Source organism: Capricornis sumatraensis, chromosome 20 (assembly GCF_032405125.1).
Source record: "Capricornis sumatraensis isolate serow.1 chromosome 20, serow.2, whole genome shotgun sequence".
Classification (NCBI taxonomy): Eukaryota; Metazoa; Chordata; class Mammalia; order Artiodactyla; family Bovidae; genus Capricornis; species Capricornis sumatraensis.
This window is the reverse complement of record NC_091088.1, coordinates 16380090-16407730: the sequence shown is the minus strand read 5'-3', so window position 1 is coordinate 16407730 and position 27641 is coordinate 16380090. Positions and strand designations below refer to the sequence as shown.

The 27641-nt window shown below is 49.7% G+C and overlaps 1 protein-coding gene across 3 annotated transcripts; it reads right to left on the bottom strand.

Annotated features, from left to right (window-relative positions):
- Positions 1 to 227: 227 nt before the first annotated feature.
- WFDC1 (WAP four-disulfide core domain 1) lies at positions 228 to 27641 on the bottom strand. Of its 3 annotated transcripts, none has more exons than XM_068992526.1 (7): positions 27285 to 27641; positions 15770 to 15953; positions 11175 to 11258; positions 10072 to 10212; positions 4258 to 4299; positions 2269 to 2341; positions 228 to 624 (listed from the first exon to the last, which is right to left on the bottom strand). In XM_068992526.1, exons 1-6 carry the CDS (start codon positions 27408 to 27410, stop codon positions 2283 to 2285), a joined length of 636 nt encoding a protein of 211 aa, XP_068848627.1. In that variant the 5' UTR covers positions 27411 to 27641; the 3' UTR covers positions 228 to 624; positions 2269 to 2282. The 3 variants fall into 3 exon arrangements, with proteins under 3 accessions (XP_068848627.1, XP_068848628.1, XP_068848629.1); XM_068992527.1 differs by having other exon boundaries at positions 2273 to 2341; XM_068992528.1 differs by having other exon boundaries at positions 10072 to 10209.

Here is a 27641-nt window from a genome sequence, read left to right as displayed (position 1 = left end):
CAATCCTTCTCCCAGGGTCTGCTTCAGAGGGACCCACACCGACAGGGTATGCATGTAGCGCCAATAGTCCAGGCGTCCAGAAGCAGAGCTGAGCAGACAGCTCATCCCCATCACACCCACCACCTCCCACCCTCAGATTCCATGGCTCCAGCACATCCAGTTTAAGGTCATCAGGTGCTTAAAACTATGAATCACGCGTGAGCAGGTGAGTTCATTTCCATTTTATGATGAGCAGACTTATCTCAAGAACATCTGGGATGGGTAGATGTCTCCCAGAGTCAGACCTGGAAGAAACCTGTACCAACCAAGACACTGACCTTCACACAGCTCCCAAAGGAAGTGACCTCTTCCCATGGCAGATCTGGGGGGTGGCAAGGTCAAGGGGACTACTAGGAGGGTCTCATTTCCAGGATGATAAAGCAGGAACCTGAAGCTAGTGAGGGGCTCCCATGAAGTCACCCCGCCAGGTTGCGCCCTGCCAGGGCTGAGAGCCAGGGGCCCTGTCTCCAAACACCGCTGGGGTCATGCTCTCTCGGGCTGGGCATGACCTTGGAGGTCAAATCATTTTTTACCCAAGGATTTCCGAGGCTCAGCAGACACTGGAGGAATGTTCTTGCAGACAGGCTGAAAGGGAAGGAAAGAAGGAATGAACATGAACCCAAGAACATGGCGCCACAAGTACGTGTCATCCACTTCTGCCTCACACACCAGAAGCACCAGGAAGAGGCCAGCTTCTGCTAAGACTCAATGCTTGACTCACTGCTAAGTCTCTCTGGGTTTCACCTTTCTATCTGACTCCATGTGGATCTTTCTTACAACCTTGGTTGTGCTAGAATCTTGTTGCCCATTTCCAGTGTGTTTGCAGTGAGTCCCTCCATGTGCAGATGTATTTTTGATGCATTCGTGGGGGCAAGTGGGCTCCCAGTCTTCCTACTCTGCCATCTTGATCTCCCCTCCCATCTCATTTAAGTTCCTAATGCAGCCCTCCTCCTCACTCCCATTTTACAGATGTGGAAACTGAGGCTTGGAGAGGGGAGGTCATTAGCCTAAGATCACCTGGTGGTGGAGCAGGAGTTTAAACCCAGTTCTGGCCAGCTGGTTCCTAAGAGGCACTCTACATCGTCTCTCACTGCCCTGCTCTTTCCCACTGGTCCCAGCACTTCCCCATGTGAGGTTCACAGACTCAAGTGGGTCAGAGCCACTTCAAGGACTGTTCCTGTCATCAGCAGGTAATAGATATGTTGGCATCAATCCCCATGGGCTCTAGCTTTTCCTTCAGGACTCACACCTGAAGATTCTGGAACCTGAAACCTGATGTTTGCCCTTCAAGGACATTCAGGGGTAAGTCGCCTGCTTTCAGGAGGCTCTGTTTACCACGCACAGACTTGAGCCTTCAGAGCGCTGGGTGGGTGTCCAGGTTTTACTGGCTGAAAGATACAGGTTTTACTGGATCTTTGCATCCGCCTGTCTCTCACTTTGGAGAATGCCTGAGAGTGTAGCCGTGCCTTCTTACCCAATCACCTCTGGAGCCGGCCGCCCCCACCTTCACTCTGTTCCCACCCTGGGGGCCTCCATGGGGCTCCTCAGTAAGATCTTTCCTGCCCTGGGATTTTTGCCCTTCTGGCTCCTTCTGCCTGGATGCCCGTGTCAGATGCTGGCTCCGATGTCACCTGCTCACCTTTCTGACCTTCGTCTGAAGCAGTCCCCTCCTATCCTGCCTCACATCACCTGTCTGTCCAACGCCCTTCACGACACCATTGCAGGCTGTGCCTGTCCTGCTGGTAGGCGGGTTTAGTCTCCTATGAGGATGTCAGCCCCTGAGAACAGGAGCCCTGATTTATCCACGGCATCCCCCCAGCACCATGTCTGCACACTGGACACTTCCACGAGTGACTGTGGAGCCACAGGGCACCTGCTTCACGCCCGAGGACTGGCCGTGGGTAGTACCGCGCGGCAGAGGGAGGGGGACAGATGACCAAGTTCCTGTGGCAGCAGAGGGTATGTCTGCCGATTGCCAAGGAACGCAAAGTCGTCACAGCCTAGACTGGTCCTCGGGTTCAGAGTCACGGGCTCTAGGAACTTCTACTGCTGATTATACCCAAGGCGCTCACGTGTTCACTTTGAAATCACAGGGGCGTCTTCACATTCTTCCCACAGGTCAACCCTTTTCTTGCTCTCCTATCGGTCAACTTTGTGACGAAAGCTACCTCAGACACCTGGTTGCCCAAAGCCACCCGCTGTCACTGACTAATCACACCTCCCACTTACCCACCGCTGTCACTTTATTGAAAGTGCCTCTGATGTCCTTGTCCGTGTTCTGCCACATACTTGGAGGCGCCCTCTGCGGAAAGAATCGGGCGGTCAGGGCAGGTGTGTGGATTCCTGCTCAGGTGCTCACAGCTCAGCAGCCAAACTAACTCTAAATGCCTCAGCCTGGCTCTGACCCCTCCTCTCCCCTAGATGAGGTCCCTTAGTCCCCACCAGCAATGGCACCCCACTCCAGTACTCTTGCCTGGAAAATGCCATGGGTGGAGGAGCCTGGTGGGCTGCAGTCCATGGGGTCGCTAAGAGTTGGACACAACTGAGCGACTTCAACTTTCACTTTTCACTTTCACTTTTCACCTTCCTTCAGAGAAGGAAATGGCAACCCACTCCAGTGTTCTTGCCTGGAGAATCCCAGGGACAGGGGAACCTGGTGGGCTGCCGTCTCTGGGGTCGCAGAGTCAGACATGACTGAAGCGACTTAGCAGCAGCAGCAGCAGTAGCAGCAGCAAGCCCCACCTGCAGCCATTCCCCCTCCTCTCCAGGGCCCCCGCCTGTGTAGTCTGCTGTCAACTCCTAACATTTCCCTGCCTGCCCCCTGCCCCGACCCTGTGCTCATGACGTGCTCGGCTACTGTGACGGCCGAGTTGCTTCAACCTCACGATTCTCACATCTGCTGATCCTCTGCCCACTGTTTATTCTTCTTCATACTGGGCTTCAATGTCCCCTCCTCAGGAAGCCTTCCCTACATCCCCGTCTATTTTCATGGTGTCCTGAATGTGACCTCAGTGGTCCTGATCACTGCAGTCACCAAATAACCGCTTGGACTTTATTCATTTTGTGATTTCCTGCTTGATGTTAGCTGCGTGAGGCCATGGACTGGATCTGCCATATTCACAAATATAGCCTCAACCTCCAGCACAGAACAGAGAGTTTGTTCAGTTGCTCAGTTGTGTCTCTTTGCGACCCCATGGACTACAGCCCGCCAGGCTTCCCTGTCCATCACCAACTCCCAGAGCTTGCTCAGACTCATGTCCATCGAGTTGGTGATGCCATCCAACCATTTCATCCTCTGTCATCCCCTTCCCTTCATAAATATGTACTGTCAATTCTTAAAATATATATATAGTAGATGAATGGAAGAACACATGGATGGATGATTGAATGAATTGTTGGGTGGATGGGCAGAACACTGGATGGGCAGAAGGATGGATGCGTGGATGAGTGGATGGATGGAAGACTGGATGGATGAAGACTGGATGGATGGATGGATAAGTGGAAGACAGGATGGAAATGGATGGGTGGATGGATGGAAGACTAGATGGATGGATGGGTGGATAGATGGAAGATTGGATGGATAGAAGATGGGATGGATGGATGGAAAGATGGAAGGAGGACTGGATGGTTGAATGGAAGACTAGATGGTTGGATGAGTGGAAGACTGGATGGATGGATGATTGCATGAATGGATGGATCAGTGGATAACTGGATGGACAACTGGCTGGAAAGATGGTGTCAACCAGATGTTTCAATTCCCTGAATGAAAGTAGGAGGAGCTTTTGTACATCGAGTCCTACATTCTGATGTTTAGCATGAAGCTGTGTTTGCTGTAAGTCCTCTTGCCCACCATCAGACCACAGGGTGTCTCCCTTATTCCCCAAACCTAGTTCCCACTTTGCTCTCTATAAGCCATCCCTGAGCTGCTGCCCCAGTCCCAGCCTGCAGCCTGGAGTGGCTCCTAACCGTGGGGAGGACTGCTCAGGTTGCAGGAGAGATTTTGCACAACAGAAGCATCTTAGCTTCCTAGCATCTGATCCCCATAGGGCCAGCTGATGGCATAAGAACCACCAGGTGGAATACAGTCATTTTCTTTCATAGCAGCTTCAGACTGGAGCTCTCAGGACAGCCCACAGGGCTTCTTTCTCTTCTTCACCCCAGAAGTGCCCACCACCATTTTTAGTACCCTCTGCAAGGAAAGAATGGGCCTTCTCCTACCTGGATATTCTTTGTAAAATTTCTGTCGTAAGAATCGACCATCTGGAAAAGAAATGAGAGGATTAAGCTCCTTTCAAGGAATTTATGAGGTCAGAACTATTTTCATAACAGTGCTAAGAAATGATTTGTGTTTTTCACTCTCATTCTCTCACAAGTGTGTGGTAGAATTTTTCAGAAGCTATGTTGTGTGTGACACTGCAGCCCACCAAACGCAGATGCAGACATGAAGAGCCTGTCCTCTGAATACACGTATTACAACTCCAAATATGTAAAACCATGCCACTCTGCCCACTTTGTGTGTATGTTGGAAAACAGAGCCGTTTTTAAGAAAAATAATATTTCTGCCACAGTGAGTTTATCATTGTCACTTAAAAAAATTAATTATTTTCATTGGAGGATAATTACAATATTGTGGTGGTTTTTGCCATATGTCGACATGGGTTGTGTGTGTTGTGCCTGCGAAAGTCACTCAGTAGTGTCGGACCCCCTGGACGATACAGTCCCTGGAATTCTCCAGGCCAGAATATTGGAATGGGTAGTTGTTGCCTTCTCCGGGGGAATCTCCCCAACCCACAAATTGAACTGGGGTCTCCTGTGTTGCAGGTGGATTCTTTACCAGCTGAGCTACCAGGGAAGCCCTGTATCAACACGAATCAGCCAAATATTTGGAACGTCTCAGCTTTACTTTTGAATATGGTAAATACCCATAGCCAAAACCTACACAAGGCTCTGCGGGATTCTCAGTATTTTTAAAAATTAAGTTGTTAGTCCTGATTTGGTCGTGCCACACGGCATGTAGGCTCTTAGTTCCTTGATTGGGGATCAAACCCACACTCCCTGAAGTGGCAGTGCAGAGTCTTAACCACTGGACCACCAGGGATGTCCCTCAGTACTTTTTTAAATATAAAGTTTGAGAACCACTCTCTTAAGAGATGAACTGGAAGCAAATTCCAAAATATTGTTCAGCAAATGTCATTACACAACGCATTCACAAGGAAAGCAAGCAGCAGTTTTTGAGTCTTTTCAAGAGACTTGAAAGTCATTACTGCAAACAAAACAACTCAGTTATGAAACTTCACTCCACTGCTCACTAACCCACTTGGAGCCTCAGTTTTCTCACCAGGAAATGGGCATAAAATCAATACCTCTTAAGTTATCATGAGGATTAAGAGAAATGCTTTAATTGGAAACAGACTTGCAGCTAAGATTATCAGGAACCACACAAAACAGCCACTTTTGTGTGTAAAAAGTGGTCAACTCTAGGTAATTTTATTTGTCTCAAATTACTAAGAATCCCCACCACCTAATACCCACTGCTGATTGTCAACCACCCCACCCACTTCCAGAGTACCCCCACCCCACCCCGCAATCAGGGCAGTGAAACACTCTCTGGTAGGAGTTGGGGAAATGTAATGTGGCAGAGTGGAGAAATCTGGCCAGCTCATGCAGACGGTTCACTTAATTGGCATTGGTCAGCTCACCCCTCCCCTTCCACCCATGAGCCTTGTCTGATGGCTACCAGGTCAATCACATTTGTGCCCTTGGAACTAATACACCAATCATATCTCATTAAAAATCGTTCTGTTCTCTGGAGATCCTAACCATCATCAGGATGTTCAGGACTGACATTTACTGTTCAAGGCGACAGAACCAAAGGCCGATGCACAGCCTCTGGCAGACAGCTTATCAGTATCTCAGTGACTACTATTTACAACAATTTTCCAAGCAAATGACGACTGTTTTCCAGGCCCGAGGCTCTCTGAAACATTCCTGCTCCTCCCGTCTTCCTGGGAATGGATTCTAGTTACTGATGCCAAGGGAAGGACACTGTGATCTGTGCAGAAATAGATGCCCTCTTCGCGCCGGGTGTGTTTACCAAAATTGTCCCTTTAACAAAAGAAATCAATGGATTTGAGCCCCTGCTCAGAACTGCGTGACCACATTATTCTCAGGCAGCATCAGTGAAGTCATCTTGTCAGAGGGGAGCGTGGAGGCCCATCAGCCTCGGAGTGGCATGGAAGCCACTCAGAAGACCTACTGGGGAGGGGGTATAAATTAGGAGCTTAGGGTTAACATGTACATACCTCTCTATATAAAATAGATAACCAGTGAGAACCTACTGCATGGTACAAGGAGCCCTGCTCAACACTTTCTATTGGGTTGGCCAAAACATTAGTCCAGGCTTTTCCTTGAGATGTTTGTTATAGGAAAACCCAAATGAATATTTTGGACAAGCCAATAATAATCTCTAAGGAAGAACAACCTGAAAAAGAATATACATATATACATAAAATACGCACGTGTATATCTGAATCACTGTGCTGTACACCTGAAGCTAACACAACGCTGTAAATCAACCAGACTTCAGTAATAAAAAAAAACAAAAATTTTCTTTATTGTAATAAGTAAATCAAATATGCACTGAGGAGCCCAGCTCTGCTCTCCGAGAAATCAGATCTGCTGCTTGTGCCCATGTTCATCTTCCTCCCAAGAAAGACGAGAACTCCTCCAGTGTCAGGGTCCAGACTGAGCTCAGAATGGCCCTCAGCCCCCTGAAGCAGCCAGCTCTCAGCAGAGACTTGCATCTTGGATGTGGGCATGAGAGGTGTAATTTGTTCTCTGATACTGCCCCCAAATACCTATGCAGATTTATACAGAGGGAAGGTGTGGGCTGGGGGACAGGCAGAGAAGAAAGGAACAGTAGCGACTAATGAATGTGGTGGAGGGTCCAAGGGACTGTCCTTGCCACGGTTCAGTAAGTCAGAAATTACTTCAAATATATATCTTTTTAAAAAAAAAAAGAAAAAAAAAACTTAAAACCAGAGGTGTCTTCCTAGGTTACCCTAGGATGGGAGTGCCCCTCTCCTCCCCGAGACCGTTGCTCCAAGGGATGTTGTTGGAATTTAAGATGTTTCCAAAGTCCTGTACAATTATCAACAATTATTGCTAAGTGGCAGCCCTCTGGGGATGAGATGAGGGGAAATTTCATTTACATTTCCATTCAGAAGGCTCTGATCATTCCTCTGAGCGGGAAACAAGTGGACAGGCTCAGCCCTCTTCCCGAAGACGGGTGACCCCAGTGCATATTTGTTGAGGACCTACTCTGTCAGGCGCTGAGCTGAGGGCTTTAGAAGTATTCTCTAATACAAGCCTCATCACCACCCCAAGAAGCACTTACTATGGGGACCCCCAATTGCTCCATTTTACAGATGAAGAAATTGAAGCTAAGAAAAATTAGATTAGTTGCCCAAGGTCATCTGGGAAGAAAGCCACAGGGTTTGAGCCCCATTTCAGTGGCCTGCAGTCTTTTTTTTCACAGTGCTTTTATTTTTTCCAGTGTCAGAAAATATTTTTTTAATGCTTTTTTATTGTAGTAAAAGCCACATACTATAAAACATACTATTTAACCATATTTAACTGTACGGCTCAGTGGCACGAAGTACATTCACACTGCTGTGCAGCCCTCACCATCATCGTCTCCCGAATTTTTCTCCTTCTTAAACTCTGTTCCCATTAGACACTGACTCCTCACCCCGGCTCCCGTACCACCCCCGCCCCCACCCCTGGCATCCACCAGTGTACTTTCTGACTCCATGAACTCAGTGATTCTAGGTCCCTCATATAACTGGTATTTGTCTGCACCTACTGTATACTGGAGGGGCTTCCCATGTGGCACAGTGGTGAAGAACTCGCCTGACAATGGAGGAGACCCAGGCTTGATCCCTGGGTCGGGAAGATCCCCTGGAGAAGGAAATGGCAACCCACTCCAGTATTCTTGCCTGGAAAATCCCATGGACACAGGAGCCTGGCAGGCTACAGTCCATGGGGTCACAGAGTCGGACATGACTGAGCGCATGTGACTGTGTGTTGTTTAAGGTTCATTTAATACATGTCGTGTGGCCTACAGTCTTAACCACACTCGACACTGCTTGTGGTCACACCTTTCCCTTTTGCAGGCTTGCACTGAGGATTAGGGGAGCACCCAGGGGGGCCTCCATCAACCTCAGGCACCATCTGTGCAGTCACCTGAATGTCCCTTTGCTGATCTCCATCCTCCAAGTGGGTCTTCTTTGAATTGGTCTGATTCCTCAAGAACCGGTCTGAACTTGTTTGACTGACCCTGGTCTTGGAGATCACGTAACTGAATGTGTGCAATCAGGCGATAAGAAAGGTCTAGTAATTCCAGGTCTTTCTGGTTATAAAAATGACATTTCAGCTCAGAGGACTCCTGACTTGCCAGCCCCCCTGTCCCCCGGCCCTTGCCCCTACCAGCTCTCTTCTGGAAAGGGCTGTTCCTTCCAGCAGGTTCCTACAGGCTGGCCTGTCCTTGGGGCTGAGCATCTGAGGATGGTAGGGGACCCAGTCTACCTGTGGTGCAATGTGGTGTCTACAGACAGCAGTGGGGCCAACAGAACGGATTCAGATCTGTGCTTGAGAAACTACAGACGTGGCTTACGTGGATTAACTCACTGGCTCTTCAAAGAGTCTGTGAAATAGCGTAACTTTTTTCTTTTTTTTGGGCTGTGCCTCGCAACACATGGGATTTTAGTTCCCAGACCAGGGATCTCAAACCTGCACCCCCTGCATTAGAAGCATGGAGTCCTAACCACCGGACCACCAGCGAAGTCCCAGCTTAACTAGGCCCAGCTTATAGATAAGGAAAGTGAGACCTGGAGAGGCTGGGCCACATTCCACATGCAGCAGAGGGGCCGCTCTGGCTGGAGAACCCACCCCTATGCCTAACGGCAAGTGCAATGAAGGAGAAATCTCAGATTTCTGGTTGGTTATGAACTTTTACATGCAACTTTTTTTTCAAATTGAGCTCAGAATTCCGGGAACCAAGATACCTTGAAACAGTCCCATGCCTCATAATTTTATTATTTACAATGATGATAATGCTAAATGTATAAGAGATTTAACATCTACGACTTTCCAGAAACACCTCAGAGAAAGAAAATTCTCAAATCAGAGGGAAAATGCTTCGGCAGAAAATGCATCTGGTGGGTTCTCTGGGTCACTGTGACTATCCTGATCTTGACTGAGGTGCTCTCCTCAGCTATTAGGGCTGAGGGATGCTGAAGTGGGGGCGTGGGCCTGGAGGATGTGTTCTCAAAGCTCCAATGAGCTCAACTTTGACAAGGTTGCCCAATTCTTCCCTTGCACATAGTCCTGGCAAATTCCATGCTTAACTTCTCGACCTTATACCTTGCATGAGGCAGGAGTAGCTTCAGGTCCCCCCAGCAGCCCTTCTCTGCTCTGTCTTCCATGCTGCTCACCTCAGAGAAAAGCATGCAAACTAAAGCCACACTACTCAGGCCCTTCACCAAACTATTTATTGACTTGTCTCCAAAGACAAATATTAAGTAAGTCATACTGAAGGGTCCTAGCAGGGGGAAGTTAAGGGTTCTTGGACAACTCAAATATTGTGCAGTTTATAATGGATAGATAGATATTAATAGAAGTAAATTATCCAGTGTTTACTGAGCACCTCTTACTTCTTGTCTTGGCTCTGGCTTCACACATGTGATTTCCATCACCCCATAACCCAACATGAAGTGATATCATTTTACAGATAAGGAAACTGAGGCTCAGAGATCTGAAACAACTGACCCCAAGGTGAGCTAGGCAGGCGGTGGCGAGCTGGGCTTTGCCCTCACCCTGTACAGATGAGGAGGGAGGGGTGGCCTGGAGCAGGGCCGTCGGGGGAGACGGGGGAGGGTGGGGACAGGCTCAGAGGCTGGGCTTTCCCCTGGGACGGGTCTCCCACAGGGGATTTCCAGGGAGAGCTAGGTGGGGCTTGGTGTCCACACTCACCTGCTGGCTTGCGCTGCTTGACACACTGCCCCCGGTTGGGAATGCCCGCAGCCAGGTCACCCGGGCTCAGGATGTGGCACTCGTAGCCTGAGGGGCAGAGGAGCGGCTCGGCCCCATCCTCGGTGGTGCTGCAGGCCTCTGCTGTGGGGCGGGGGGGACACACGGGGGGTTCAGGGGAGGCCCCCAGCGGGGCAGAGGGGCTGCCTCTCGTCTGCAACCCAGATGCCAGGCTGTGCCTGGGGTCTCCACGCACACACACACACACACACATGCACACAGGGGCAGCTCAAAGTCAAATGACCCCAAACACGCCCTCACACACATTATGACACACATAACGTACATTCACCTGCACACCTCAAAACACACGTGTTCATGTTTACAGTCACACATACACATATGCTTACACACCAAAATCCCAACACACATATACAGATGCACCACCCCACAAGTCCTAACACTCATACACACATACATATTAGCCATATCCGCAGGCACACACACACAAACACACCCTGCACATACACACTCACATCTGTGGTCACACACATCATGAACACAGCTGCACAAGCGCTCAGACACACAGCCCCAAGCATAGCCACTGGGCTCCACGAACAGCTGCACACCCTAATGGACACGGTGGTGCACGTGTATGTGTGCAGAGCCACAGAGCAGAGCGGCACACAGCAAGGTGTTCACTCACACCCACACCCCTGCAGTGGTCCAGACCCCAGGCCTGCCTTTCAGAAACTGTCCTCCACCACCCCCGCCCCCAAGGAGGCCTCATGGGCAGGGAACAATGGACCCACATGGTGATTTTAAGGATCTGAAAACCCCACCCCCCTCCCTCTGAACTCTCCACCCAGTGAGGAGGCCCCAGTCCCAGGGACAGTTGAAGCCTATGGTGTTCTGGGGATTCTGAGAGGCTGGCCAAGCCCCAGTCACACTCTTCTATCAGGGTGGGAATGGTTCAAAAGGGTGGGGTGTCTGAGGACAAGCAGCCTCCTGGAGCAGAGGCTGCCCCTGGTTTTCAGTTTTCTGGAGGCAGCCTGAGAAGGGGGACCCTGGCTGTGCCGCTGGGTTGGGCGTCACCCCGCAGGTACCTTGCAACACCTCCTCAGGGCCATCCAGGAGCCAGCCGTTGCCCCCAAGCCATCGAGGTTTCGGCTGTACTAGCCAGTCTAGAACTGACAAGATAATGCATGGTTACGTCAATGCCCTCTTCAGGCAGCCGAGACATGCCCCAGCCGCTGGGAATGGGGGAACCCACATCTCATGACCCTCCCGAAGGAGAAACAAAACAACGTGGTTCTCCTGAAAAAAGTTCACCCCTTCCCTTTAGTAACAGATTTTTGACTTTCAACTAGGCGCTGGGTAGCCAAGCTGGAGACTACACTTCCCAGCAGCTCCTGTGGCTAGGTACGGCCATGCAAACCGAGTTCCGGCCAGTGAGATGTGAGCAGGGGTGATGATGCAGCTTTCTGTCTTGCCCTTGCATTGATGCCTGTCTGTCCCCTTCCCTCTCTTTCCTGCAACCTGCAGCCTGGGGCCCACTTAGACCACGTGGAGCAACAAGACAGAGGGAACCTGGGTCCCTGTGGAGCAGAGCCACCTGCCTGCTATGGACCATCTGTCAACTCTGGCCTTTTAACCAAGGGAGAAGGAAATATTTCATAGGCTGGGCCGCTTGGTTTATGGGTCTTTTAGTTACAGCCTTACGGTCTGTTCTCTAACCAATACATTTTCTAACAGGAAGTGTGACCATGTAGTAGACTGGAAGGTCTTCAAACCCCCAAACAGGGATTGAAAACCCAGATGTCTCTGGGGACAGAGAAATAACATAAAGGAAAAAGGCAGGCCAGGTAGGACCACAGCCAGCTGGAGAGTGTTCTGCTTCAACGGGTCAGCAGTTGGTCGGCTCTGGCCAGCCATTCCCAGTGTTCTCAGAGCCTCTGGGTGTTGTTGTTGCTTTAAACATTATTTATTTATTTGGCTTCATTGAGTCTTGTTTGCGGTACATGGGGCTTCACTGCAGCACGCAGGCTCCAGAGTGCACAGGCTCGACAGCTGTGATGCGCGAGCTTAGCTGCCTCATGGGGATCTTAGTTCCCTGAGCAGGAATCAAAACAACATTCCCTGCATCGGAAGCTGGACTCTTGACCACTGAACCACCAGGGAAGTCCCTGGGTGGCTTTTTCTTTTTCTTAAACTTTAAGTCTGTATTTTTTGAAAAAAAAACAAACAAACAAACAAACCTCGTTTTTAAATCTTGGCAATTGATTTTTTTTTTAAGCGCTTTGGAGATCAAATAAAGCTGGTTTGGGATCACATTTGCTTATGGCTGCTGCTTTAGTCTGACTCTAAAACACGACAAAATAGAGAGACTGATATGCTGTCTAATGCCTTTGAGAGCACGTAGACGGAAACTGGTAAAAATGCTGGTTAGTGTTTTCTTTAAAAGAGTACAATATGGTTATAAGATGGTTGTTCTTGGTGTAGAAATGGAAGCAACAGACCAGACCAGCTGTTGCAACTTCCAAATGAGAGGGGTGTCATGGTTCCAGAGCTCTATTTCCAGCCTCCTGTTTCTTCCCTCCTTTTGCCCATCACCTCAGGCTTAATGTTAGAAAATGCATCTTCAATGCTATTTTTCACTAAACAGGAAATGTGTTAATGCATCCTATACAGGGAAACATGCACCCTTAGCTATGTGTGCGGTGTGCTCAGTCATGTCTAATTCTTTGTGACACCGTGGACTGCAGCCTGCCAAGCTCCTGTGTCCACGGGATTCTCCAGGCAAGAATATTGGAGTGGGTTGCCATTTCCTCCTCCAGGGGATCTTCCCAAGCCAGGGATCAAACCCACATCTCCTGCCTTGCAGGCAGATTCTTTACAGCTGAGCTGCCAGAGAAGCCCACACTTTGACCTACTTTTTGGAATACTGAAATTTGGTCAAGGCCTCCCATAAATGTGCAGACCTTTAAGGCTTGGAAGCCCAGGGCCTTGCCTCTCTGCTCTCCAACTAGAACTTTCTGGGATCACCTACTAGATAAATTCCCTCCACCCAAGATGTTATCTCAGGGTCTGCTCTGAAGGGAAAGGGAACTTACAAGCAGATTGCAAGGAAGTGCATAAGCTGCTCAGTCATGCTAGACAAGCAGTTCTCAATGTGGAGCGATTTTGCCCCTGGATGAAACATCTATTAAGGTCCAGAGACTGTTTTTGGCTGTCCCAGTGCGGGGGTGGGGCTACTACTGCCATCTAGTGGGGAGAGGCCAGGGGTGCCACTCAACATCCCATGAACACAACACCCAGGTCAGCCCTTCACTCCTCACCCATCAATTAGATTTATCCAAACCCAAAGGTCAAGAGTGCCAAGAGCAAGACAAAGTATGCTAAACATTATTGTTATAATTATTACGATTAATACTTTGCTGACTCTTCCTGCTGGCCAGTGAGAGCCAGGCTTTCACCGATTCGTCCACCCTTCACTGAGTAACGTTTACATGGTGGGGATATAGCAGTGACTGAAACAAACCAAACTTCCTGCCTCATGGGGCTGACCTTCAAGTCGGGGGAACAGTCAGGAGACAAATGAAGCATAATATTCTAGACTGAGCCACAAGGAAAGCTTAAGCCACGAGGCAGTAAGGAACCAGAGGGAAGCCGCAGGGCCAGAGTAAAGATGATCACAGAGAGGGAAACTACCCTGAGGGGCTTCCCTGGTGGCTCAGATGATAAAGAATCCTGCAATGCGGGAGATGGGGGCCAGCCCCTGGGGCAGGAAGATCCCTTGGAGAACAGAATGTCAACTGGATCCAATACTCTGGTCTGGGGATTTCTGTGGACAGAGGAGCCTGGCAGGCTACAGTCCATGATGCTGGGAAAGACTGAAGGCCAAAGGAGAAAAGGGTGGCAGAGGATGAGATGGCTAGACAGCGTCACTGACTCAATGGACACGAATCTGAGCAAACTCCGGGAGATGCGGAAGGATAGTGAAACCTGGCGTGCTGCAGTCCATTGGGTCACAAAGAGTCGGACACAACTTAGCAAGTGAACAACAACAACTCCCCTGAGAAAGAGATCACCTCTGGACTGAGATCTGAGAGGGTAAGGAAGTGAGCTATGTGGGTATCTGGATGTGGGGGAAAGACTGGATTCCACAAATGGGCCCAGGGGCCCCACATTCCTACATCCAGAGCCTCAGGCAGTGGACACTTCCCACAGTCAGAAGACTAAACTGAAGCTCCCGTTCTGCCTGCTGGGTGACTCTGGGCAAGGTACTCAGCTTCTCTGAGCTGCAGTATCTTCAGCTATGAAATAGGGCTGATAATGGTCTCTCCACTCCATGGGAGTGTGTGAGCATTAAATGAGATAGTGCAAGGAAAGGCTATTTGGAATGTCATGCACAGTTATTCAATTTGTGCACTGCTCAAAAACACCTGTTCTAGGCAGCAAGTAAGGCTAGAGTTCCTATACCCTGTCTCTGCCCAAAGGAGGGGACATTTTTTAGACTTGTCCAAACAGATAGGCGTACTTTTATGTGCTTCCGCCACCAGGAGGGGTGCCATTTTGTCCTTCTTGTAAAAGCCCCTGTAGGAGCCAGCCTGGCCACGAGGCAGTGCTTAAAGGCAGCACCGATTGTAATTATGAGCATTATTAAGGGTGCTGAGTCCCTTGTCATCACTATGACCTCACCCTGAATAAAACTGAGCGTGTTCATTCTTCCCTTGGCTTTGGGGTGGGGGGAGCTTACTAATGAAGCCCATGGGAACCAGAGCCTCTGGCTGACAGTGCAGTCCTACCAGACTTCTGTGCTCCAAAGGCTCAGCCCCAAGCAGAATGGAGAGAAACCCCCCGCCTACCCTCATCCTACCCACTCAGGGCACGTTTCCCCACTCCCTGGGGACCCCCACCTCCCTCCCCATCCCCCCAGGCTCCCTTCCCCAAGCTCTCCAGAAGGGATCTGAAACACCTTCCCTCTGAAGATGATGCCCTGAGAACTGTTTCTCCCAAGGAGATTCCCGTTAGGATTTAACGAACATGATTCCCTGCTCCTATCCCCACGTGGGGCTGAGCAAGCACTGCGGGACTCGGCACTCTCTGGAAGCCGAGCGTTCTCATTCCTGCTTTACAGGTGGGGATTTAAGGCTGTCACCAGCTGGCCAGCAGATCTGAATCCAGGAGTCTGCATCCATCACCTGGATCGCTGAGGTGTCAGGTCTCCATCTCAAATACCCGCAGGGCCAGGCCTCATGAGTGAACTGGGTGGCCCTGGTGGGGTCTCTGGAAAACTAGAGGGGTCCCCCTGCCATGTAGGAGCACCTAAGGCTGCAGCAGATGGTGGCCCAGGGAATGCGGGCCAGTCTTTTTAAGAAAAGCTGGAAATCTGGATTTTTTAATGAGGAATCTCCCCCAGCTTCATAGGAGGAAACATTTTCCCTGGGTGTCCTCTGGACTGTAGTTCTCCGCCGGGAGAGGTGAGCCTCACATACAGCAGGCGCTCACTGCATCCAGCTGGATGCTTTCCATTGTTCCTATGTTTCCATTTCCTAGGTGGCCCAGGTTTAAGCCCAGCTGTTCCTGCAGTCAGGCAGCACCAGGCAGGACAGTTCCCCCACGGCGCCGGCCCTCCCAACACCGCCCCCTCCCCTGACCCCACACCGCCCCCCACCTCTCCCGGCCCGGGTGAGCCTACCTGGCGGGGGCGGCACGGCCTCCAGGCAAGCGTAGGCGCAGCCGTTGTAGCAGCAGCGCCGGTGTCGCGGGCACTCGGAGTCGGCCTGGCAGCGTGCAGCCTGGCAGGCACCGGGGGGTAGCGAGCGCGGGGGCGGTGGGCAGCGGTCTGCGCGGGGCTGATGGGAGCCGCCTACCTCCTCCACCTACGGGAAGAAGGCGCATCAGTGGGATGTGCTGGGTGCTGGGTGCTGTGTGCCGCGGTGGAATCGCTGGGCCTCTCTGAGCGAATGCGTCCTGGCACTGGCAGAACCACCCTCTGAAGGTTGCTCTGACCGTGAAAAGATGCTGTTTCTCTTTGTAAGAGCCCTAAACTGTGGGGCTCACTGACAAACAGTGGGCTTACTGATGGTGAGCCCAGCAGCAGCCAAAAGATGAATGCACCTGGAGAACTGTATGTTAACCAAGCATCTATCCTGACGTATTATGTATGTACGGATTTGTATATATTTACATATAAAAGGGTATATATGTACATATATACACATAGATATATACACATGTATATTTCTGTATATACATATATACTTATCATCCATCCATGTGTTTATATAGAACTTTGAGAATTTACAAATCACACACAAAATGAATAAATTCACATGACAACTTGGATAAAACTCACAAACATAATACTGAGGAAAAAAAAAAAAAAAGAAAGAAAGCCCCAATGTCACAAGAGCACACACAGTGGCCCTGTTTGGCTTCTTGATCTAGGTGCTGGCTCCGTAGTGCATTTTAATGGAGCCTGACTCAGGATTTTCCCACGTTTAGGCACTATGTTTCCAGAAAAGTGAATAATATGATATATTATTTAACATGTAAGAAGTATGGACACATGGCCAATAAAATAAGCATTTTAGAGGTGGGACTGGGAGAGCTGAAGTCATGCCAGATAAGCCACTCTGGATCCCTGTGACACCAGACGCCATCTGTGCAGGAAGCACTGTTTGGTTTCTGGATTTGAGGGTAGGGTGTTTGGAGGGCTGGTCTTACACATGCCTACACACACGTGCACACACTCTCATGCGCACACAGTTAGAGACAGAGTAAGTCATTGCGAAAAAAACACCCTGGATTGCCCCACTGCCTGCTATTGTCTGAACGACTCTTCCCACCTAAAACACTGTAACTACTGATCCTCAAATCCCCCAACATATACATTTTTCAAAATTCTGCCCTTTGTACTGTCCAAGTAAATAATGTACTGATGCAGACTGCAATAGCATACAGCCACTAAAACCTGCTTATGAGCAATCCCCCAAGATATGGTGGTTTGTAAAGAAAACTAAAGTGTAGAACAGTTTGTATGCTCTGCACCTATGTTTTAAAATATGCGTATGCACAAACATGTAATATGCATATACTTATACAGGCCTAGAATATCTTTGGAAGGATATATAAGAATACACAAGCAACTGTTGTCAAAGATTACCTCTGGAGAGAAGAATTAGGTTCTGAAGTTGAGGGAGATTTTTCCTATTGTCAACACTTTTTTCTCCGTATTGCAATATATATATTGCCATGAACACACTGATTTTTTTCAATTTAAAGACAATTAAAAGTTTACAAGTAGAAATACTTAACAGGAAAAACTTTATGTTAAGAAAAATAAATAAAGGCAAGCTACACAATGGCATATGCCCTCGAAGGTCAAGGCTGTATGAAGGTCCCTCCTCCGAAGCTATGTGTGTTAGTCATTCAGTCATGTCCGACTTTTTGCAATCCCTTGGGCTGTAGCCCACCAGGCTTCTCTGTCCATGGGAGTTTCCAGGCAAGAATGCTGGAGTGGGTAACCATTTCCTTCTCCAGGGGATCTTCCCGAACCCAGGTATCGAACTTGGGTTTCCTGCACTGCAGGCAGATTCTTTACCGTCTGAGCCACCAGGGTGGCTGCAAACCCCATGCGCTGCTCCCAGTGCCCTGCAGGGGCCGTCAGATCACCAAGAATAGGTTCTGAATAGATAGATGTTGGAGAAGACTCTTGAGAGTCCCTTGGACTGCAAGGAGATCCAACCAGTCCACTCTGAAGGAGATCAGCCCTGGGATTTCTTTAGAAGAAATGATGCTGAAGCTGAAACTCCAGTACTTTGGCCACTTCATGTGAAGAGTTGACTCATTGGAAAAGACTCTGATGCTGGGAGGGATTGGGGGCAGGAGAAGAAGGGGACGACAGAGGATGAGATGGCTGGATGGCATCACTGACTCGATGGACTTGAGTCTGAGTGAACTCCGGGAGTTGGTGATGGACAGGGAGGCCTGGCATGCTGCAATTCATGGGGTCGCAAAGAGTCGGACACAACTGAGTGACTGAACTGAACTGCACCAATGGGTGGGCGGGGGCGGTCACAAGGACCAGTGGTTTTCAAACTACTTCCCAAGGACCCACAGGGGCTAAGACTGAGGGCCAGGTGGGGAAAGTAACAGTGACCAAGTGTGGTGGTGGGGGGGGAACAGCCTGGGGAGGGTGGGGTGTCTGCCCCCCTTCACCCAGAGAATCATCTTTAAAAATATATATATATAGATTGGCAGTATTGTGTTAGCTTCAGGTATAGGGCAAGGTGGTTCAGCTATTTACGGCTGATTCAAACGATACATTATTAAAAGACACAGAATGTAATTCCCCGGGGTGTACAGTATGCCCTTGTTGCTTATCTGTTTTAAGTGGAGTATTTTGTATCCAGAGAATTCATCTTTCCTCCCTTATCGAAACCACTTAATCTGTGAAAAGCAAAAAAAAAAAAAAAAAAGAATACAAAGCCAACATCTGGCAGGAACAGAGCCCAAACAAAAGCGGCAACTTTGTAACTTTCGGATCTTTCAGCTCTGGTTCAGCCTTTCTGCCACCGCCTGCTCGGCCGCCCCACTCCCCAGTTCCTGTATCCTCAGGAATAATTTCCAAGCTACACGCAGTACACATCATCCCACGCAGTCAACTCCCAGTTCATTTTCTTCAGAATGAGCGACCCTGGACCCATGTTGGGGCCCCGCCGCTGGAATCCTAATCAGAGGTGACAGCTGCCCTGGCCTCCCTGGCAGGGCGAGCAGGGGTGCTGAATGGGACTGGCAAGGGACTGCCGGCTTTTCCGCCCAGCCTGTTTTCACATTGAGCCTCATTTATGAAATTAAACAGAAGCTGGAGATGAGACGGGACATGCTTTCCCCCACCTGCGATGCCTCCCAGGTGGGTGACTGCCTAAGGGCAGCCCCCAGCGGGACGGGGGTGGAGTTGGGGGGGGGCACATCGAGAGATCCAGTGTAGACGCGCCAGGGCTCACTGAGGAAAACTCAAGATGTCGCTTCTCCGAATTGGGAGAGAACAAAAGAGATAAGCGCCTTAGAAGTCAAATCACCCAAGTGATTTATGGTGAGGCCTGAACAACAGATGGCCCTGGGTGATAAAGATTTCACCGATTTCACCGAGGGGCCCAGATTAAAGGATTAAATGTTTTGAAAAATATTTCATGTCAAGCAAGGTGATGCTCACAGAGGGTCCCAAACAAAGGATTAGGAAGAGAAAGAACAGACTTTAATCAACGAAATAAATAGATTACCTTCCCAGCCCCCAGGGAGTTAAAGGTTAAAGGCCAGAGTCTGCGGGCTAAAGGTCAGACCCCAGCTGGTCCCACGGCCTGCTCCTTCACTTCTCTGGCCTCCCTCCTGTCCTCCTGCCCTCTCGCTCACTCCTGGCTAGTGCCCTGGCGCCTCTGAGGTCCCCCTCTGGCCTTTGCCCAAGATGCCTGCCCAGCTCTGGCCCTGACACAGTGCAGGTATCTGCTCTCACACGCCCTTAGCTGGTGATCCCGTTCCCCGCGGCCTGCCTGACGCAGCTCCAAACCCTCCGTCACCCTTGGGGGCGCTGCGCATTGATCCACTGTGGCGTTTTTTCTTTTCAGAACTCTGCCTTCTTCCCACCTGTGTCCCCAGCACCTCTGATCGTGCATGGCAGAGAGCAGGTGCCCTGTTCATCTGATGGGAACTGTGATCATGACGATGATGGAGGTATGAGAGATGGGCAGCACCGAGCGGCGGTTCACCATGTGCCAAGCATCCTCCTGCGCGTTCAGCCTGCACATGGGCCCTGCGTGGGCGGTGCCCCTTCGTGTTGTTTAATCTTGCACCTTCCCCCGGCATCCGCATAGTCTCTGGTCCCGTGAGTCCAGTGGGGCAGGCCCCAGGTGCTCAGAGAATTAAAGGTTTGCCCAAGGCCATAGGCAGAGAAGGGTCGTGAGCCCAAGTATTACACACCTCCCTTCTAAAGTCAGAATAAAGCATCCAAAATATAAACCTGGGGTCAGTGGCCTCGTTGTCCAAAGGCTTGCCAAGACCCCAAACCCCTCCTTGCCTTGGAGCCTCCCCTTTCTTTGGGGCAAGAACTTCAGAGCCGTGTCCCACATTCAAGTGTACCGAGGCGGACGGTGCCATGGCCGTGACCTCACGAACAGTCACAGATTTGAGCTCAGGCATGGGAGCCAGGTGAGTCTGGCTTGGACCCCTGCAGCTGTGTCATCATAAAGGAAAATAACCTCTGTGAGCCTGTTTCCTCACCTACAAAATGGGCCCAGAACTAAGTGCCTGCTGCAGGGGTTTGCGGAGGGAGCCGGTGAGATCTGTAATGCTGATCCCTTGGTTTTATTATTTCTGTGTGAAGCTCTAGGCATGATGCTGAGGCAGATGCTAAAGAAACCTCTGAGCTGGTCCCTGCCTCCAAGGAGTTCAAGATCTGCTAGTAACTGGGATCTGAAGACGCTTAAGCAAGAAACCCTCCTGCAGCAATGCCGTCATTTCTGAGGATGGGGGCAGGGGCAGACTGGCAGAGTTCCTCAGAGGAAGTAGCCACCCCAGCACTGTTCTCTGGGGGTCCCCCAAGGCAGCGTCCATCGCTCCCCTGTGGTTACCTGTGTCCCCACCGTGGAGGTGAGAAAACCGAGGCACATACACCATGTGGAGAGCACCAGGCTCTGAACTTGGGCCAGTCTGCCTTCCTAATTACGGCAGAGCAGGTGGCATTTATTAAGCTCCCACTGTGAGCCAACGCTGCGCTATGTCAACAGGTACTGAATTTCACTGTTCTCAGCACGGTCCTCTAAGGTCAAGGCTGTGATTCACCCACTTTACTGATGAGGAAACTGAGACCCAGAAACACTGAAGGCGCTCACCCCAGGTCATGCAGCTGGCCAGCAGCAGAGGCAAGATTCAAACCTGGGTCTGACTCAGGCAAATTCCTGTCCCGGGAGCATGGGCCTGGGGAGCTGCTTCCCAATCTCTGAGATTCCTCCTGCTTTGTCAGCTTGGGGTCCCCCTCTCTCACATGGCCCTGCCTCCTGCCCGCCTGTGGACCAGCCCCAGCTCTGGATATAGGTATGTAACTTCCTCCCCCAGGCACACCTTTTGGAAAGAACTCACCCTGGCCCCTGTTCTCTGCAGCCCTAGCCAGCCTTCCCCTCTGTTGCCACTTAGCTGAAAATAACAGCATGTCACATTTCAGCTCACTCCAGACTGACAACATCCTTCACGAATATCCCAGACAACTCATGTCCTCCATCTTTTCTTTTCATCTCTGCTAGGGGATGGCACAGCGAGCCTGCTTCAGAGTTCCTATGGAACAGCTCGGAAGCCAGCATCCCAGCGCTGCATGCCTTGCGTGGGTAAAGACGGTTCCCGTAAAGTTTTGATTTGGTAGCTATTCTTTTCTTCATTCCTTGGGGGGATATTTTTGGAAGCCTCTGTATATTTGCAAAGCCATTCTTCTGCCGATTCCTTCAGGAAGTGGGTAGGGAAAAATCAATTCTGGACTGCTCCAGAGGGAAGCCCAATTCTACGAGTCCACTGAAGTGCATGCCTGGATGTCCAACCAAAGGAGGCTGTATAAATATATAACGGCGAATCCGCTGGAACACCACAGAAGTCTTTGAAGAGAGAACATGGATCCATCATATTAACATATTCAACATGAGTGCGTGCTCACTCACTCAGTTGTATCTGACTCTTTGTAACCCCATGGGCTGTAGCCCACCAGGCTCCTCTGTCCATGGGATTTCCCAGGCAAGAAAACGGGAGTGGACTGCCATTTCCTTCCCAGGGGATCTTCCTGACCCAGGGGTGAGACCAGTATCTCCTGTGACTCCTGCATTGCAGGCGGATTCTTTACTGCTGAGCCACTGGGAAAGCCATTCCCCTTACATCATTTGATGAAAAATGCAAGGTACAAAACAACATGAATGATGAGCCAGACACAAATCCCACACACAAATAAGATATTTGTATGAAACATCCAAAATAGGGAAATTTTTGTAGACAGGAAGCAGACTGGTGGTTGCCAGGCGGCAGGGATGCAGAGGGGAGTGGAGAGCAGCTGCTTAGTGGGTTTGGGGTTTCCTTTTAGGGTGATGGAAATACTTTGAAACTAGAAAAAAATGGTGGTTGTGCAACATTGTAAAAGCACTAAATGCCACCGAATGGCTCAGTCTTATGTGGCTGACTTTATAGTCTGTGACCTTCATCTCAATAAAAAAATTTAAACAACATGAGCAAAATATCGTTAAGAAAACAATGCGTGCTGAGTATAAGCACTTCATGAAAAAGTCTAGGTACACACACATATACCAAGATATCAACAGAGCTTGCGTTCCGGAGAATTTAGACCATTTTTACTCATTCGTGACTTTTTGTATTGTCTGAACGTCTTGCACAGTCAACATCATTGTTTTTATAATTGGGGGGAAAAAACTGAAACCATCTCCTTTTAAGGAGAAAGAATCCAGTCTCCAGAGCTGCCCCAGTTTACCACATCCCTCCCTGCACACACACCCCGCCCCCGATGCTCTGATCCCCGCAAGAGCGCTACCCTTCTTTGGAATGTTCCAGAGATTTAATGGCCTGACCAATAAAAATGCATCCCAGGATGGACTGGTTTGCTGGGTGCAGGAAGAAAGCCAATTTTCCTCCAAGCTTTACTCGCTCTTCCTCTGGAATTCGGACGTCAAAGATCTAAAAATACGTCTCTCCCTGGAATGGCGGGATGAGAGTTCTGTGTGCGCTGAATGCCATTTCCTGACACTTGGGCTCCGGGAGCAGAGTCTGGTGCAAGGCTCACACTTCCTCTGGACAAGCCATCTCAGGGCACGTCCAGAGCAGGGCCGCAAACTAGGCCAACTCCTCCAGCTGGTGTGTTCACTGAGCCCTACTGGGTACCTGAGAGTCTTCTAGAACTTTTCACCCCTTCTCTTCTGCTCTAGAAATGTAATTTTTAATGTAATTCATTCATTTCATGGTAAATTCATAGCTCTCAGGCCTACTATGTGCCAGGCCCTGGGTGCATGCAAGGAGAGCTAACCTGAACCAGAAAACACTGGCCCTGCCTTCACATGGCTCAGCTCTGGGACAAGCGACAGACACCAGCCAAACATCGCACAGAGGAAGCAAGGAAATCGCTTTCCTTTTGTTTATCTGTGCGAGTAAGTTATCGAGAAATGAAACAAAGCCAGAATAAAAAAAAAAAAGAAATCATGCAGATGATAATATGGGAGCTAAATGTTATGAAGGAGAAGTTGAAAAATTAAGAAAACTTGCAAGGGAGACATAAACAGGGTACTCCGGGACCAGGGAAGGCTCCTCTGAGGAGGAGCCACGAAACTAAGACAAACCTGGCCAGGAGACCTTCACAGAATCCCTAAGAAGTACCTTAGGTATTTGAGGGGTTTTGTTTGTTTTTTGGCCATTGTTGTATAGCTTCCAAGATCTTAGTTCCTTGACCAGTGAAAGTGCCAAGTCCTAACCACCGGACTGCCAGGGAATCCCTCAGGTTCTCATTTTTTTTTTTTTTTTATCATGGTAAGATGCATACAATTTGCCACTTTCACCATTTTGAAGTGCACAATTCTGTAGCACCGACTAAATTCACAATATTGTGCAACCACTTACCTCTATATTTCTAAAACGTTTACATCATTCCCAAACAGAAATTCTTTTCTTTTTTTAATTGAAATATAGTTGACTTATACTTAACTATACTTTTAAGTATAGTTAACTTATGTTAGCGTCTGGAAAAATTCTATTCTCAGTAAGCAGTACTTCCTAATCCCTACCCCAACCCCAGCCCCTGGCCACCTCTAATCTACTTTCTGTCCCTATGAATTTGCCTTTTCTGGACATTTCCTAAATAGCAATAGGTCACAGGCTATGTGGCATTTTCTGACTGGCATCTTTTTTTGATCTGGACCATTTTTAAAGTTTTTATTGAATTTGTTACAACATTTTTTCTGTTTTATCTTTTGGGTTTCTTGGCCATGAGGCATGTGAGATCTTAGCTCCCCAACCAGGGATTGAACCCGCACCCTCTCGCGTTGGAAGGCAAAGTCTTAACCCCTGGGCCACCAGGGGAGTCCCCTGACTGGCATCTTTCACGAGCATAAGGTTTCCAGGGTTCATCCATGCTGGAGCATGTCCCGGCACGTCATTCTTTCTTATGGCTAAGTAATGGTTCACTGGGTGGATGGACCCTCCGGCACGTCATTCTTTCTTATGGCTGAGTAATGGTTCACTGGGTGGATGGACCCTCCGGCACGTCATTCTTTCTTATGGCTGAGTAATGGTTCACTGGGTGGATGGACCCTCCGGCACGTCATTCTTTCTTATGGCTGAATAATGATTCACTGGGTGGATGGACCCTCTGGCACGTCATTCTTTCTTATGGCTGAGTAATGGTTCACTGGGTGGATGGACCCTGTTTTGTCGGTCCTTTCTGAACTTGTGGACATCTGGGCTGTTTCCGCTTTGGTTGCCGTGACTAGAGCCCTGTCTCCATTTCCAGCCCCAGATGGGTGCTTAGGAGACTAAACAGACCTATAGCCACAGTGACACATAGAGATCCTCAGGCCACCAGGCCGCCATGGCGGCTACAGTGAGTCCCATCTGGGGGATCTGCTCAGAGGATCCTGAGATAGAACGCAGGGTGAACACCTGGCCTGACACATAGGAAGGAGTGTTCTTATGACTTTCACCAAATGCCAAGAAAGCAAAGCTCAAAACACCACCTCCACAGAACAGACCCTGAGCTCCCCAGAAAGGCTCTGGGGCTATTGATAAACATTCCACTCCCTGGCCTATTCCATCTTATCTAGCCTCGTAAATATCTGGCTCTGTCTTTATTTTTATTAGTGCATAGAGAGCGGTATTCCCCTGCCAGGCCCTGAGCTGGAGGCTCTTGTGGTCTTTCCTCTGGACTGCAAAGCAGCACGGCTGTCTCCTAGGCTGCAGGCAAGGCAACGGAGGCTCACAGAGGACAAGCCTTCTTCTTACAAGCCTCCCGAAAGGGCCTCCCCTGTCTTCCTCTCTGGCACTGCGTCTAGAGCAGGAAAATGCATACAGCGTCCAGGAAATTCCCCGGACCCCCTCTGCCCACTCTGCCAAGGGGCAGGGCTTCAGGAAGGGGAGGAGCCAGCATGCAGGATGCTGGCAGACACACTGGTCCAGGTTTAACACCCAGCTCTCCACATGCAGTCAGTCTGTGCCAGTTTCCATGGTGTAAGTAGTCCCACCGGGGCTGATATCAAGCCACCAGTGCAAGACTGCTGAATGAGGAGTGCAGAAGAGATGTGTAAAAGCTCCTGATGGATGGTATTTCTACCTCGTAGGTGCTACAGACACGAATAATCTTGAGAGCGGGGAGCATGGTTAAGATGTAGCAAGATAATTAGGAAGTAATATGCTTCCTACATCGTACCATGCCTGGCATCATTAAACATTCCCTTTACCCTCTTCTCTGCCTGGAAAACTCCTATTCATCCTTCAAAGCCCTGGGTTGAATATCCCCAACCTGGCACAGAGCTATACATATTCTGCTGGGCTTCCTTTGTATTTGTCCATAATTTACCCACAAGAATGGATGGGAAGCCTTCTTCATGGCAGGCGCCTGGCAGGGCACCAAGAACACTGCACTGAGGAAGATGGAATCGGGCCCTACTGTGAAGAACCTACATTCCCTCTGAGGAGCCAAACAGCAACCAATCTCATAATTATTTGAGCAAAAGTCACCAAGTCACATGGACCACTCAGTATGTGTTGTGTTTGATGGACATGGAGTCATTCACTCTCCACCCTTAGGCTGAGAGTGTTAGTAGTATCTTCCTGAACCTTCTATGCCTCTGTGCTCCCTTTTGGGGCAGGGAACCTAAAATGACATCCTCCCCCTGCCTCAGTCTCTCTCCTAGTCCCTTTCCTGCGTTATTTACCTTCTCAACGCTTGTCGGCAGACACACAGACATCAGAGATCCTGTGGGTGTGGTTTCAGACCACCACAGTAAAGCCAATCCCATCAATGTTTTGGTTTCCCAGCGCACCTACAAGTTATGTTTACATTATGCCACAGCATATTAAGCATGTAACAGCATTACATCTAAAAAATATACAATGTACACACGTTAATCACAAAAATACCCTATTGCTGAGAAATGCTAACTGTCCTCTGAGCCTTCAGTGAGTCGCAATCTTTTCACAATAGTCACATCAAAGATCACTGATCACAGATCAACAGAATAAAAATACAGTGTGAAATAGCGGGAGAATTACCAGTGTGGGATACAAAGACACAGAGCCATAAATGCTGTTGGCACAATGATGCCAGTATACCCACAGACCTACACAGGAAAACCAGATGTGCTTGGATACATTTTCCTTTAGCTTCTCATTCATTCTCTGCAACCCCAGGCCTGTGGGGGTAACACGAGTTCCCCAAGGCTTGGGGGTATAAGTTGGCATCCTTACAGCCTAGGGCAACCTGGGTAAACAGTGGCCATCTAACTGCCTATTTGTTTAAATAAACTGAAAGGAATGCACAGTCTTTCTCAGATGAGATCACTGGTGCTCAGAGATGTCAAACAACTTACCTGAAGTCACACAGCCTGTTAGCAAGAGTACAGATCCAAAATCAGGGCTGCAAGGCTCATGCTTCTCACCTCTGGTCATGGTGTGCCATCCCTCTGTATGGCTGTCACGTGTTACCCAGCTGCTTACCCTATTCAGTGAGGCCACCCTTAAGGGCAGGAGCTGCTTGCTGTCTCTGTGTTGTACCCACAGGACCACACACGGAGCCTGGCCCAGAGCAGTTTCCACCAAGTGTGTACTGAGTGAGTCAGGAAGCACACGGAAGCATAATTGCATCCTAACGACATTTGGTTATTGATTGCTGAGAAACAACACTCAGTTTTAAGTCCTTGGACTCTTAAATTAGGTGCTGTTTGTCAGGAGAAAGTAACCTTGGGTAGGGAAAGCCCATTGCTGCCCGCCGTGTGTTTTTAGGGGCCCCTGGCTTCTCTATTTCCAGGCAGGGAGACTTTTGAGGGCTGTGAGGTCTATCTGCCTGCCCACCCGACTTTGGCACAATTCAGATAAAGACGCCTGCTCCAGCCTGCCCGCGTGTGGGGGGCAAGAATTGACCATCTCCCCCTGGCCCCCAGCACCCCCCAGACCTGGGCACTTACATGGGACCTCTCCGGCAGCCTCGAGGGCAATGCCCGCTTCCAGAGGTTCTTGGTGGAAGTACCTTCAAGGAGCAGCAGAAGCAGGAAGCACAGAGTCCAGCTGACCTTTCTCCGGCCGCTGCCCATCCTGCAGCTGGTTAGAGGTGTTTCTTCCTAGATGGTCAGAGGAGAGGGGTGCTCTGGCCGGTGGGTCCTAGAATGGGGAGCAGAAGTGTGCTCGGGCTGCTGGAGAGTTTCTCGGCTCCACTCGGCCGGGTCCCTGGGATCATGTGTCCGCGCCCAGCCCAGGCCCCCACCCCCATCCCCTGGTGGGGGCCGCCCGCCGGGTTATTTTTAGCTTGCCCTACTCCATCTGGC

Coding starts and splice junctions, on each gene's coding strand:
- WFDC1 (XM_068992526.1), bottom strand. CDS start 27,410: ATGGGCAGCGGCCGGAGAAAGGTCAGCTGGACTCTGTGCTTCCTGCTT. Junction 10,213..11,174: donor CCCTGAGGAGGTGTTGCAAG/GTACCTGCGGGG, acceptor CCCGCCCCACAG/CAGAGGCCTGCAGCACCACC. Junction 2,342..4,257: donor ATTTTACAAAGAATATCCAG/GTAGGAGAAGGC, acceptor TTCTTTCCGCAG/AGGGCGCCTCCAAGTATGTG.